The following is a 13,066-nucleotide window of genomic DNA, read 5'->3' as shown; positions in this document are numbered from 1 at the left end:
AAGGGGAACACTGCTGCGACTACTGGAAGTGAGAAGGGGAACACTGCTGCGACTACTGGAAGTGAGAAGGGGAACACTGCTGCGACTACTGGACGTGATAAGGGGAACACTGCTGCGACTACTGGAAGTGAAAAGGGGAACACTGCTGAGACTACTGAAAGTGAGAAAGTGAAAAGGGGAACACTGCTGAGTCTACTGTAAGAGAGAAGGGGAACACTGCTGAGACTACTGGACGTGATAAGGGGAACACTGGTGGGAGGGGGCGAGGTGGAGGCAGCGCCCCTCCCCCGGAGCTCTCGTCATTACTCAGCGGCTGCTGCAGTTGCTTTGTTTCCGAGATCCTCACGTTGAGCTCCGGCAGCTCCTTTTGTCCTTGGAGAAGACGAGCAGCGGGTAAGTTCGGAGGGCGCCGCCAGCTCTGGGATCCGGGGAGAACTGGACGGATGATCCGCAGAACACCGCGTGCTCCGGGGGTTTCCACACGTGGCAGGGTGACAGCTTCTGGGAGCCGGGGAGACGTGATCATCGACATCACCTCCAGAGACCGGGTGTAGTTGCTTGCTCGTACCCGGCTTTCCTGCAGATTTTCCGGGTACACTTCCCGCCTCATACCGTTCACACGATTAATTTGTTTTTATCATGAGTCGGGCGATCTTAGATCGATCAGTGGGGACATTATTTATTGTTGGACGGTAAAGATCTGATCACATTCAATGGACAAGAGCGGATTATCGCTCCCTGCGGTCGGCGTCTCCCCTCCTCCTCCTGCAGCTGCTGCCTCGGGAGCCTCTTGTTTTTCTCGGCCAGGCTGCTAGTTCCGCGCTGGGTCTGGTGAGGTCTCTCTCCTGCGAGTCTCCGGCGGCTCCTCCTCCCTGCGCCCGGAAGGTGAGGCCGAGCAGCTGGGGGAGAACAAGAAGGTCTGAGGAGCCACAGCAGAGAGCCGGGAGCAGCGCGTCTCATCACAACGAGCAGCAGCTCCGGGAGAGGAGGGGACTCCGGTACCACGAGGTCTCTCAGCCCGGACTACAGTGCAGGTGAGGCGGGGAGACACACGGGTCGTCCGGTGCGGGCTTTCCGGAGGGGACACGTGGTGCGCGGCTGGGGACGCGCTCGACATCGTCAGGAGAAGGGTCACTGGGTGAGTGGTGGAGATCGGGCGGGGGTGGCCGGTTACGTTGTCTTCGGGGACGCGTCGCTGGTTTCGTGTGACTCTTTAAGGTGCTCCGGTGCGTTGGATGTCTGCCCCGAGCTGCCGGGAAGGATAGATCGGGCGGAGGTTATGGGATGTGCCGCTGTCTGCTGCGTTATGAGCCGGTGGAAGAGCCAGGACTCCGGAATCGGGCCGGTCATCTCCCCCCGGGCTAAAAATCCGGATCAGGTCACCGGTTGGAGGAGATGAGGACCCGGGGCGGGCGGGGTACGCGACCGGGGGTTCAGAGGGAGATCTCCGGCGCTATGCGCACCGTCCCCGGTCAGTAAATTGGAGATCCGCCCCGTGCTGTTGAATTCCGGATCCCGTCTCCTCCCGGTGCTGGGCGGGTACTAAGGCCTCATGCACACTTCCATCACTGTTTTCACTGCTGTTTTTTACGAATCAGTGTCTCTGTTATGGTATCCGTGCGTACTCCGTGTCCGTTCCAAACTTCATTTCAACTTGTCCCAGTATACACCCATAGTTGCGAGGACAACGAATCCATCAAAAACGGACGGACACGGTAAACTTCCTTGTGCCGTTCGAGTTTTTTCACGGACCAATTAACTTCTGTGGCCCCACAGTCACATGATCACTGACAAAAGTAGGACATTCTCCACTTTTGATGGAATCGAACAACTGATCCATGAAAATAACGGAAGTGGTCATGGGCCCATTGAAATGAATGGGTCAGGGTGCTATCTCTGAAATAAATTTATTTCACCCTGAAGGAAAAAAACTGAAGTGGGCATGAGGCCTAAGGGAGGGGTGGCGGCGGGAGCCCCCTGCAGGTGGAGGAGGCCTCAACATGTACTTGTGGAGAGGGGGTCCCCCGGGAAATCTACAGCTACCAGTGCGACTTCCCTGCACCCACTGTACAATATAGAGATACCGGAGGAGGGGGGCACATACTTATACCTCACTGCACCCACTGTACAATATAGAGATACTGGAGAAGGGGGCACATACTTAAACCTCACTGCACCCACTGTACAATATAGATACCGGAGGAGGGGGGCACATACTTATACCTCACTGTACCCACTCTACAATATAGAGATACCGGAGGAGGGGGGCACATACTTATACCTCACTGCACCCACTGTATATTATAGAGACACCGATATTCTATAGATGTCTGATGGAGCAGGGGGCACATACTTATGACCCACTGTATATCCTATAGGTACTTGTAGCTGACATGATGCAGCCCTGAATCTCTATATTGTAGACATACTGGATCCGTTATTCAGGGTTGGGTGCAATGAGCTGTGAGTTTGTGCATTTACATTCTATTCCATGCTTGTTATTGGGGGCATCAAGGCTGACAACTGTTGGCCACACTCTCATGTGTGCCAGATGTCGGACATCTCTTCTGTTATCAGACTTTCTGTTGTGCCGCCAACTTCCAGTCCTTCCATCTCCTGAGAAAACAATGGCATATCCAGCTTGTTGGAGATCTCCAAGCATTTCTGATAGAAGTTCTCATTGGGACAAGATATTTCACCATGAAAGGTCCTTGAAAACCCACCTACCCCTTGTAAAACACGACTGATAATCACTCCTATCATTGTGTGGTACTGAATACACCCCTTGTATAACAATATTCATTGGCAGCCAGCAGAGCCAAGGTCATTGAGCCAATAGCCCCTGAAAACACAGTGCACCCCACACATAATGTCATATATTCTGTTACATGTAGATGGATGGTCTACTATGTAGAGGTTCCTAGGTGTAACTTTCAGAGGGTGCCCTGTCCTATGATGGAGGGTGGTAGGTCCTCCATGTTACTTGGGCTGGTACATGAAGATAGTGTTTGTAATATGCCAAAATTGCTGTTAATACATCCCCCCCCTCCTAACCTGGCATCTTCCATTTTAGAGTCTCCTGGACGGGTGCTAAGTATCTACCTGGCAGAGAATGAACGGAGCAGCAGGCAACGAAGAAACCAACACCATGACTGCCCCAAGTGATCAAGGTAAGGAGAGTGGGCTTTGGCTTTGACCCTCGGGTTGTCCTACAGTTCTCTACAGGAAGACCATCCTGTCCAGCCTCAATACATACTTTGTCTCTGTTCCTTCACAGATATCTGGTCTCAAGAGGACATGGTTATTCTCCTGGAAAGCATGAACACCATCCTGCCCGACCAGGACCATTTAAAACACAAAGCCACGGAGTCTCATCTGGACTGGAATAAGCTGGCCTTCAAGACCTATACAGGGGACATGTGTCGTCAAAAGTGGATAGAGGTCACAGCTAAGGTGAGATGTGGAGCGAACTCATGTGGTACTATGCTTAATTCCCTTGGCGTGCCACCTATCCATTAGAAACTTCCAACATCACTGAGTCTACCAGTATCCAAGACCATGGTACACTTCTAGTAGTCCTCAAGCTGAGGGCACTATTACCCCCGCTACATGACCTCCTATAATACCAGTGGTTGGACCGAAGAATAGTTTGACACAAAGGTGTCTCCAGGAGTCTGGGAAAGCTTGAGAACTTCATCGGTGATCATGGTCATAGTCGCCCACCTTTTTTATGAACTAAACATCCTGTATTTTCTGGAGCAATGCTCGTCAAACTTGTTAGTATGTTATCTGCAAGAAATTTACTAACCAACATTGTTGTTAACCCTGTATTTATTTTAGGTCAGGAAGTTCCGGACTCTCACAGAAGTTCTTGAAGATGCAGAAGAACTTGTGAGGGATCCATATAAAGGAAAGAAACTGACGGTCAGTAGCGCTGCTTGTGGCTATTGTGGGCTTATTGGGATAGTCTTAGCTTGGCGCTCCGTGCTGGTGGGTAGTACATCCGTCACACATACATGATGATTCAGCTCATGATTTAATTTTCCAACTCCAAACAACCATGTGAGTCCATGAGCCAAAGCAATCACAGAAAGGTCCTCAAACTCTGTACTAGGGACGGACGATGCATCGATACTGTTTTGATACCGTGCACCCCAAACGTTTCGTTACCGTTATCTCATGTATTTCGATAACAGGCTGTGCGACTACACATCTGAGCATTGTAACACATGAATGTATGAGAGCGGGGCTGCGGGTGTGTAATACATGTGTGTAACAGCCATTGCCCCGCTCCGGAGTCCTGACCAGTGCGCGCTGTCAGGATGAGGTGATGCGGCTGGCGCTGCACTAATAGCCGGCACTGAAGACCGAACATGGCGGACGCACTGCAAAACAGCCCCATGTTCTGTGTTCAGTGCCTGAACCACCGCTCATTGGTGCAGCGCCGGCACCATAATCTCAGGCTGACCGCGCACTTACTGTCAGGAGCGGGGCAATGGTTGTATTACACAGCCGCAGCCCCGCTCTATAACGGTAGAGATCAGCGAAACCTCTAATCTTCGCCGTTATTCCCCTGAATGCTGCGATCAAAGCTGACTACAGCATTCAGGGGAAAATGAGAAGGGGGGGTGCACCTTGACTCGATAGAGGGACATAACATATATGGGCATAGCCCAGGGTCCATTGAAGGACCCCACGGTTGTCTTGCCATATTTCCTGTTGGGACATACTGAGGTATGTCCTAACAACTGCCTGTGCACTATCCGTATATAGATATATGCCAGGAAATTAACCCCTTCCCGTCGTAAACAACTTTTAGATTTTCACTGAGGTGACCAAAAAATAGACATTCTGGCGTTTACAATTTTTTTTTTTTTTTTTTTTTTTTCTTTTACGACGTTCACGGTGCGGGTTACATAATGATATATTGTAATAGTTCAGACTTTTACGGACGTGGCGATACCAATTATGTTTTTTTATTTACTATGCTCTAGGGGGGAAAATGGGAAAAGGGCTTTTTTTTTTTTTTTTTACTTTTAATATATATATATTATTTTTTTTACACAACTTTATTTAACTCATTTTTACTTTTTTTTATTAGTTCCCCCCCTAGGGGACTTCAACCAGCGATCGTTAGATCGCTTGCACGATATACTGCAATACTAATGTATTGCAGTATATCGTGATTTTGACAGGCATCTATTAAGCCCTGCCAGAGGCGATTGCGTTGCGGGGGGCGCGATGAGCTGTTAGAGGGGGTCGCCACCCTCTTTCTCAGTATTTAAATGCTGCGGTCGGTATTGACCGTGGCATTTAACTAGTGGGATCGTGCTCGCGCGTGATGCCGCTAGTTACTCTAAATTGTTGGCTGTAACATACAGCCGACACCGGCATCGTATGGAGCGAGCTCACTGTGTGAGCCCGCTCCATACTTCCCCTTCCCGGCTATGACGGAACTGTATGTTATATGTCATGAAGGGGTTAAAGTAAAAACATAGAGTAATATTAAATAAAATAAAAACACACCTTTCTTACAATAAACATTAAAATAAGTCTCAATACATAAAATATACATTCGGTATTGGCACGGCCGTAATAACCTGACAACAATTTTTTTTTGCGTTGGTGTGTACGCTGTAAAATAATAACATAACTGCTTTCTATCACTTATTGTGGGGCACGAGGTGTGATGATGAATTTAACCTCCATGTGCCTCACGTTAATAGTAATTAACCCCATCATGTACCTTACATATTAACCCATTATGACTGAGAAACATGATGGGGTTAATTACTATTAATGTGAGGCACATGGAGGTTAAATTCATCATCACACCTCGTGCCTCACATCAGAAAACAAAAGAACTTCTTTTTTTTATTATTCCTTTTGGTAAAGTATCGTTTTGGTGTCCAAATCGCAATACTACGACAAATATCGGTATCGACGTCCAAATTCTGGTATCGTGTCAACCCTACTCTGTACTGATGGTGACTTGCCAAAATGCAAGTCCTATTCACCAGCTTGTTGTCCTTTCATATAACTTTTTTTTTTTTTTTTTTTTTTTTTTTAGAGACACCCAGAGTTTCCCAGGAAGCCCCTCACACCCTATTACCGCTTCTTCTTGGAGGAGAAGGCAAGCTATGCTAAGCTTCATCCAGAAATGAGCAACCTGGACATATGCAAGAACCTGTCCAAAATGTATAAAGAGTTAACAGATTCAAAGAAGGTAATGTATGAGAAGACGGTATTTTGGGCACAAATGGGATTCCTAGATGAGAAGATAGGTGGTGAAGTGGAGTAGGTGGAGCGGAGAAACCTTGAAGAGCCAACAACAGAACAGGGATGAGTTTGATTCTGTGTAGTTTGACCCAATATGTCCATCTGGTTTCCTTTTCAGGCAAAATATATTCAGGATTTCCAGAATGAGAGGGAAGATTATCAGAAGAACCTGGCGAAATTCAAGTGGGTCATGTAGCCATATCTACTGATGATTAAGTCTTTATCATTAGTTGCTTCAATGTAGTCCTCATTTATGTCCACAGAGAGGCGCACCCAGATCTCCTGCCATCTACAAAGAAATCTGATGCCCCTGAAAGACCCAAGACCCCCCTTCAACAGCCGCGGGGCAAGCGTAAGAGGAAGAGCTCTTCTAAAAAAGGTTGGAGCACAACTATTTTATATATGTGTGCTGAGAAGGTAGAACAGTTCTAGTTATTAAACATCTCATGTAACATGACCATGGATCCTAGGGTGTGCACACTATAGATGTAGCCCATGTGGCTGCTATGGGGCCCCTGGAGAGAGAACGGGGCCCAGAGAAGGTTGGTTGATCCCTTATTTGAATGGGTGGTTACAGGTCAAACAATGTTGCCAAACAAGTTCCTGGGGGGCAAACAAGACCAAGTCCTCCTGTCTCAGGTGGTTTAGTGGGTGGTGGTGTTAACCAGCACCTGTAGTGGGTGATCAAGTATGTCCTAGCCATCACTTTCCCATTGCCCGTGTTAATGCTCCTACAATCTTTTCAGCTGAATTAAGATGATGCTTCTGTCAATGTAGAAGAAGGTCAAGATGTCTACAATGAAACTCCGATGCCCATCATTCAAAGCATGGGAAAACCTACGTAATGCTACCATCACATAGAGCATATTTTAGGAAAAAGACCATCTGTAGAACCCATGGTATCATGTAATACAAGTATTGAGAACCTCAAGCAGATCTCCTTCCATGGCTATGCAACTTACTTTCCGACCATGTTTTTTTTTTTTGTTTTGTTTTCTGTGCTAATGCACTATTTTTCTAATGCGAATAACAAAAAAATAAAAGAACGAAAGTCATTTTTTTACCTACTTTCCTATAAAGAATGCTTTATTAATTTACAGGGGTGTGTTTGAGATTAGGAAAACCTGGCTGCTTTCTTCCAAAAAACAGCGCTATTCTTGTCCAGAGGCTGTTTCTGGTATTGCAGGTCAAGTGAATCGGGCTTATGTGCAATACCGGGCACAATTCGTATACAAGAGTGGCGCTGTTTCTAAGGACAACCCCTTTTGATAGTCTTACCTTTTCACTCGGAAGCTTTTTCCGGTTGTTTTTTTATTTTTTATTTAAAGGAACTCTGGGAAACGGATACTGTGATTTTCCTACTACAGGGCCTGAGAGGGTGGAGCATGGCACGGAGTCAACAAAACAAAGCGAATCCCTGTCAGGCCCCGCCCCCTGAGACCCTGCACTAGGCATAATACCATGTATTTGTTTTGTCTGGAATGTTCATTTAACCAGTTAGTGACCGCCAATACACCTTTTCACGGCAGCCACTAATGGGCTTTATTCTGATGCATACGACTTTTTACGGCGCTGCTTCAGAATAAACAGCAGGGAGTCGTTAAATCTCCCTGCTCTCCACTATCAGGGGTGGCTGGGGGCATCACTGCTCGACCGGGTGAGATGGATAGAAGTATCTATTTTGCCCGTTTAACCCCTCAGATGCGGCACTCCATAGCGAGCAAGATCGCCGAGTGTCTGTCTTCTACCGCAGGCGGGGGCCTAATAAAGGCCCCGAGGTCTGCCTGTAGTGAATGCCTGCTAGCTCATGCCAGAGGTATGGTCTAGCAGATGCCTGTCCGTTTTACACAGACAGGCAGTAATACACCGCAATACAAAAGTATTGCGGTGTATTATAAATGTGATCGTCTGATTGCATAGTGAAGTCCTCTAGTGGGACTAGTAAAACAGTATAAAAAAAAATAAAGTTTAAAAACAAGACCAATTTTTCCCCTTACAAAATGCTTTACTATTAAAAAAATAAAGTAAAAAGGTTACACATATTTGGTATCGCCGTGTCGGTAACGACCCCGACTATAAAGCGATAAAATTATTTAATCTGCACGGTGAACACCATAAAAAGCAATGGAAAAATTGCTGTTTTCCTTAAAAAGAAAAATGTGATCAAAAAGTTGCATCTACTCCAAAATGGTACCAATAAAAACTACAAGTCTTCCCGCTAAAAAAAAGCCCTCATACAACTGCATCGGCGGAAAAATAAAGTTATGCCTCTTCAAATATCAAGACACAAAAATAAATAATTTTGAAAAATAAAGTGTTATTACTGTGTAAAAGTAGTAAAACCTAAAAAAAATCGACACATTTGGTATCGTTTTAATCGTAACAACCCGCTGAAAAAATTTATTGTGTTATTTGTAAGCGGCGTTGATGTAGGACGCAAGAGTGGCAAATTTTCTGTTTTTTTTTTTCAATACCCCTCCCCCCCCCACAAAAAAAATTAATAAAAGTTAATCAATAAATTTTATATGTACCCCAAAATGGTGCGATAAAAAAATACAACTTGTCGCGCAAAAAAAACAAGACCTTATACAGCTCTGTCGACGCAAAAATAAAAAAGTTATAGATCTTTGAATGCGACGATGGAAAAAACGTAAAAAGTAGCTCCGTCATTGAGGTTTAAAATAAGCTGGTCACGAAGGGGTTAAGGCTAATGCGTTTTACTCTAAAAATAAATAAAATTTGTAAATGCATAAAATATATTTTGATATAATGGATAATATATTCAACACAAGAACAAACCCTGTTTTATTCTGAACTAAATATTTTAAAATAACTGTATTTTAGAGCTGATTGCAAAGAATTTCATAATTTTTATTTGGATGTGAGGACGTAAGGAATGTGTTTTGAATAGATTGAAATAATTCATTTTTGTATTTTGTTTATTTGTTTAAAAAAAAAAAAAGGTTTTTAGTGCCAATTTGATTCTTTTGCAGAACTGGATATTATAATATTTGACAAATTATTTTATACAAATAATAAAATATAAAACTAATGTCTGTTCTCTTTCCTAAACAAAAAATGATTTGGTAATTTACACTAATCATTCTGGGCTGGAGAACTTGCCAATTTCCTATGGGGGCACCCTTGAGTATGGGACCCCCAGGAGCAAACTAAATTGGCCATTGATCCCTTTACGGCCTAAGACCACTAGGGAGTTTTTTATTCTGTTTTTTAAATGTTTTATTGAAAATAACTGTCAGTCAACCAACACATAAATCAGGATAACATTATACAATAATTAGTACATATTTCAGAAGAATCAATACATACAAAAGGAATACTCGCAGGTACCCATGGTGTTAGACCGTGGTTCGCAGACCACATATACATAATACAAATTGATCAAAACATTCTAATGAAACTTTTAATCCAGTACAACATGAAGACAGTAATGTGCCCACATTTCAATATTCTGCAATACCGCACCCACCATCTCGTATGACAAAGAAAAGAGCACTTGGATGTGCCATCCACCCGAATCCTTTACCCACTCCCACCCCCAAGCTTGAATCCGAGCAGCAGATAGCCCTTGGACTGTACAGTGAGTGAGATTCGATGAGCACCAACCACTCCAGATCAGATTGAATTTTGCCGGCTTCCCCCGGTGTTTATACACTGTCTTCTCAAATGGAAGTATGTCATTGACCAATTTATGCCATTGCGCTACTGTCGGTGCTCTATCCGCCATCCATCTCATGGCCACCGCCTTCCTTGCCATAAATAGTGTTTCTCTGAGGAAAGTCCTCTCATATATTGACCATTGCTCCTCAGAGAGCAGTCCCAGCAAGCACACCTCCGGCTTGCAAGGTATCGTCCTTCCCAGCACTGCCATCAATAATGCAACCACCTCCCAAAAGCTAAGAATCCGGTGACAACACCACATTAGGTGAATAAAATCAGCCTGTATCTCTCCACACCTATGACATTGTGAGGACTCCATTCTTCCCATACGATGTAACCTTATGGGCGTTAAATAACATTGGTGGATGATGAACAGTTGCACTAGTTTATTGTTTGCAGCTGGTGAAACCAGCAAGTGGGAACCCTGAGCCTCCCTCCAGTCCTCCGCTGTGAGTTGTGGAATAAGTGTTCGCCACCTATCCTCAGCCACAAGGGGCTCCGTTCGCAATTTAGCCTCCAGTAGAAAAGAAGAAATTTGAGAGACGACTCCACGTGTGAATGGAGTGCTCAACCTCACCAAGTCATAGCTAGAGTACGTCGCGGAGTTCAGTGGGAATTGTGCTAATGGAGCATGATGGAGCTGTATGCAATATAATTCATCTCCCGGTGGTATATTGAAAGCTGCCCGAATCTCACTCACCGTCATGACCGACCCTTCCTCCGTTAGCAGTTGTGATAGAGCAGCTACCTCTCTAGAGGACCAATAATGTTTCCCCACCATCCCATGCAGATGGGAAAAACTCGGATTATCCCACAGCGGACTCTCCGCCATCACCCCCACAAACCCCAGTAGATCTTTAGCCTGTTGCCAGACTCGTCTGGCCAACTTATGCAAGGGTAACAGGGAGCGGTGTCTAAAATCATGCGGCTCCAATACCGGCCACAGGGTTTTCAAGCCCAGCACCCGGGCTAAATGACACTCAGCATTAGGCCTCATGCACACGACCGTAAAAACTCCCGTTATTACGGGTCGTAATTACGACCCGTAATAACGGGCTCATAGACTTCTATTGGCGACGGGTGCCTTCCCATTTTCTCACGGGAAGGTGCCCGTGCCGTTGAAAAAGATAGAACATGTCCTATTTCAGGCCGTAATAACGGCACGGACAGTCCATAGAAGTCTATGGAGCTCTCGTAATGACGGGTGGCTACATGTGTGCACCCGTCATTACGGCAGCGTTGCTAAGCGACGTCAGTAAATAGTCACTGTCCAGGGAGCTGAAAGAGTTAACTGATCGGCAGTAACTCTTTCAGCACCCTGGACAGTGACTACCGATCAGTATAAACCTGTAAAAAATAAAAATAAAAGATGTTCATACTTACCGACAACTTCCTGCTTCCTCCAGTCCGGTCTCCCGCCCGTTGCCTTGGTGACGCATCCCTCTCGACATCCAGCCCGACGTCCTGGATGACGTTTCAGGCCATGTGACCGCTGCAGCCAATCACAGGTCAATCACAGGCTGCAGCGGTCACATGGACTGCCGCGTCATCCAGGGATGTCGGGCTGGATGTGAAGAGAGGGACGCGTCACCAAGACAACGGCCGGGTAAGTATGAATTTCTTTAACTTTTATTACAGAAAAGGCTGTCCCTTCTCTCTATCCTGCACTGATAGAGAGAAGGGGCTGCCGATTAGTGCAGTGCTATTTTGCCGCCAAAAACGTGCTCGTAAATACGGGTGGAATACGTGTGACACCGGACCCATATTTACGGGCACGGGTTCGTAAATACTGGTGCAAAACGGGTGGAATACGTGTGACACCGAACCCGTATTTACGCCAGTATTTACGGGTGGGAAAAAATATGGTCGTGTGCATGAGGCCTTAGTCGTTAGGGGGGGGGGCCAAGAAGTCAAGTACCTGAGCTGCCCTGCCAAGTAATATAGAAAAACATCCGGTAACGCAGCGCCGGCCTCATCTTTAGGTCTCTGTAGAATCGAAAGCTTGAGTTTAGATCCCCCCCCATACAAACGGCGCGAACAGCGAGTTTATTGTTTTAAAGAAGCTTTTAGGCACCAATACATCCATGTGTTCCAGCACATACAAAAACTTCGGCAATACTATCATCTTTAACAGATTAACGCGTCCTGCCACTGACAAAGGCAGACCCTTCCACACCTGTATTTTATCCCTTAGGTAGGTGACCAAGGGCGCTACATTTAACCTGTACGATCTAGAGCTATCCCTAGCAATATTAATCCCCAGGTATTTGAACTCTGGACTTACTGGCAGTCCGCAGAACTGGGCGACTACTAGGGAATTTACAATTACCCCTTTCACTACTGTAGACCACCAGGTATTTTATAATAACAAGAATACACTGTTTACTTTGCTTGTTACCGAGGGCCCCATTTTCTATAAGGGTATGTTCACACGGCTTAGCAAAATATGTGTGAAAATACGGAGCGGTTTTCAGGGGAAAACAGCTTTTGATTTTCAGACGTTTAACAACTTACGTTTTTCGCTGCCTATTTTACGGATGTTATTGGAGCTGGTTTTCAATGGAGTCAATGAAAAACTGCTCCAAAAATGTCCCAAGAAGTGACATGCACTTCTTTCACGCGGGCATCTTTTTACGCACCGTCTTTTGACAGTGACGCGTAAAATGACACCTCGTGGGAACAGAACACCGTAGAACCCATTGAAAGTAATGGGCAGATGTTTGTAGGCGTAATTGAGCCGTTTTTTCATGAGTAATGCGAGTGGTTAGAATGCCCGAATTACGTCTGAAAACAGTGCGTGTGAACATACCCTTAAGCTGGGCCTATAATCTGGGCCCATAAGGCACGGTAGGCACCGGCCTATGGGCTGCTCTGCTTGACAGATGGTGGCAGAGCACACGACAGTGGTCATAATGTTAAGTGAGATCAATACAGTATCAGGAAGATTCATACATCAGGCAGGAAAATGCTACTCCTAACCTTCCTGCCAACAGAGGGCGCGTCAGGGCAGTGTGATGAGGGTAGGTATATAAAGGAAGGGGGCTCTGCTGTGAGTATTAGGGGAAAGGGGGGAGAGGGGTTTAAGGGAGAAAGATGGAAAGGCCTT

At 45.8% G+C, this 13,066-nt stretch overlaps 1 protein-coding gene across 4 annotated transcripts; it reads left to right on the top strand.

Annotated features, from left to right (window-relative positions):
• Positions 1 to 271: 271 nt before the first annotated feature.
• Positions 272 to 8,383, top strand: LOC142666746 (nucleolar transcription factor 1-B-like). 4 transcript variants are annotated; one of them, XM_075846912.1, is made up of 8 exons: positions 272 to 393; positions 3,074 to 3,170; positions 3,278 to 3,453; positions 3,841 to 3,924; positions 6,071 to 6,226; positions 6,398 to 6,462; positions 6,543 to 6,658; positions 7,026 to 8,383. In XM_075846912.1, the coding sequence occupies exons 2-8, from the start codon at positions 3,113 to 3,115 to the stop codon at positions 7,037 to 7,039; spliced, it is 669 nt and encodes a 222-aa protein (XP_075703027.1). In that variant the 5' UTR covers positions 272 to 393; positions 3,074 to 3,112; the 3' UTR covers positions 7,040 to 8,383. The 4 variants fall into 4 exon arrangements, with proteins under 4 accessions (XP_075703027.1, XP_075703031.1, XP_075703028.1 ...); XM_075846916.1 differs by lacking the exon at positions 272 to 393 and adding an exon at positions 439 to 592; XM_075846913.1 differs by lacking the exon at positions 272 to 393 and adding an exon at positions 856 to 1,034.
• The last annotated feature ends 4,683 nt before the right edge of the window (positions 8,384 to 13,066 follow it).

Source organism: Rhinoderma darwinii, chromosome 13, assembly GCF_050947455.1.
Source record: "Rhinoderma darwinii isolate aRhiDar2 chromosome 13, aRhiDar2.hap1, whole genome shotgun sequence".
Taxonomy (NCBI): domain Eukaryota; kingdom Metazoa; phylum Chordata; class Amphibia; order Anura; family Rhinodermatidae; genus Rhinoderma; species Rhinoderma darwinii.
The sequence above is the reverse complement of the archived record's forward strand: the minus strand, read 5'-3'. Positions and strand labels throughout refer to the sequence as shown.

What these genes read in the sequence shown, in the direction of transcription:
- LOC142666746 (XM_075846912.1), top strand. Translation starts at nt 3,113, where the DNA reads ATGAACGGAGCAGCAGGCAACGAAGAAACCAACACCATGACTGCCCCA. An exon ending in GGATAGAGGTCACAGCTAAG is followed by an intron (nt 3,454 to 3,840) that starts GTGAGATGTGGA and finishes TATTTATTTTAG; the next exon opens with GTCAGGAAGTTCCGGACTCT. An exon ending in AGTTAACAGATTCAAAGAAG is followed by an intron (nt 6,227 to 6,397) that starts GTAATGTATGAG and finishes TTTCCTTTTCAG; the next exon opens with GCAAAATATATTCAGGATTT.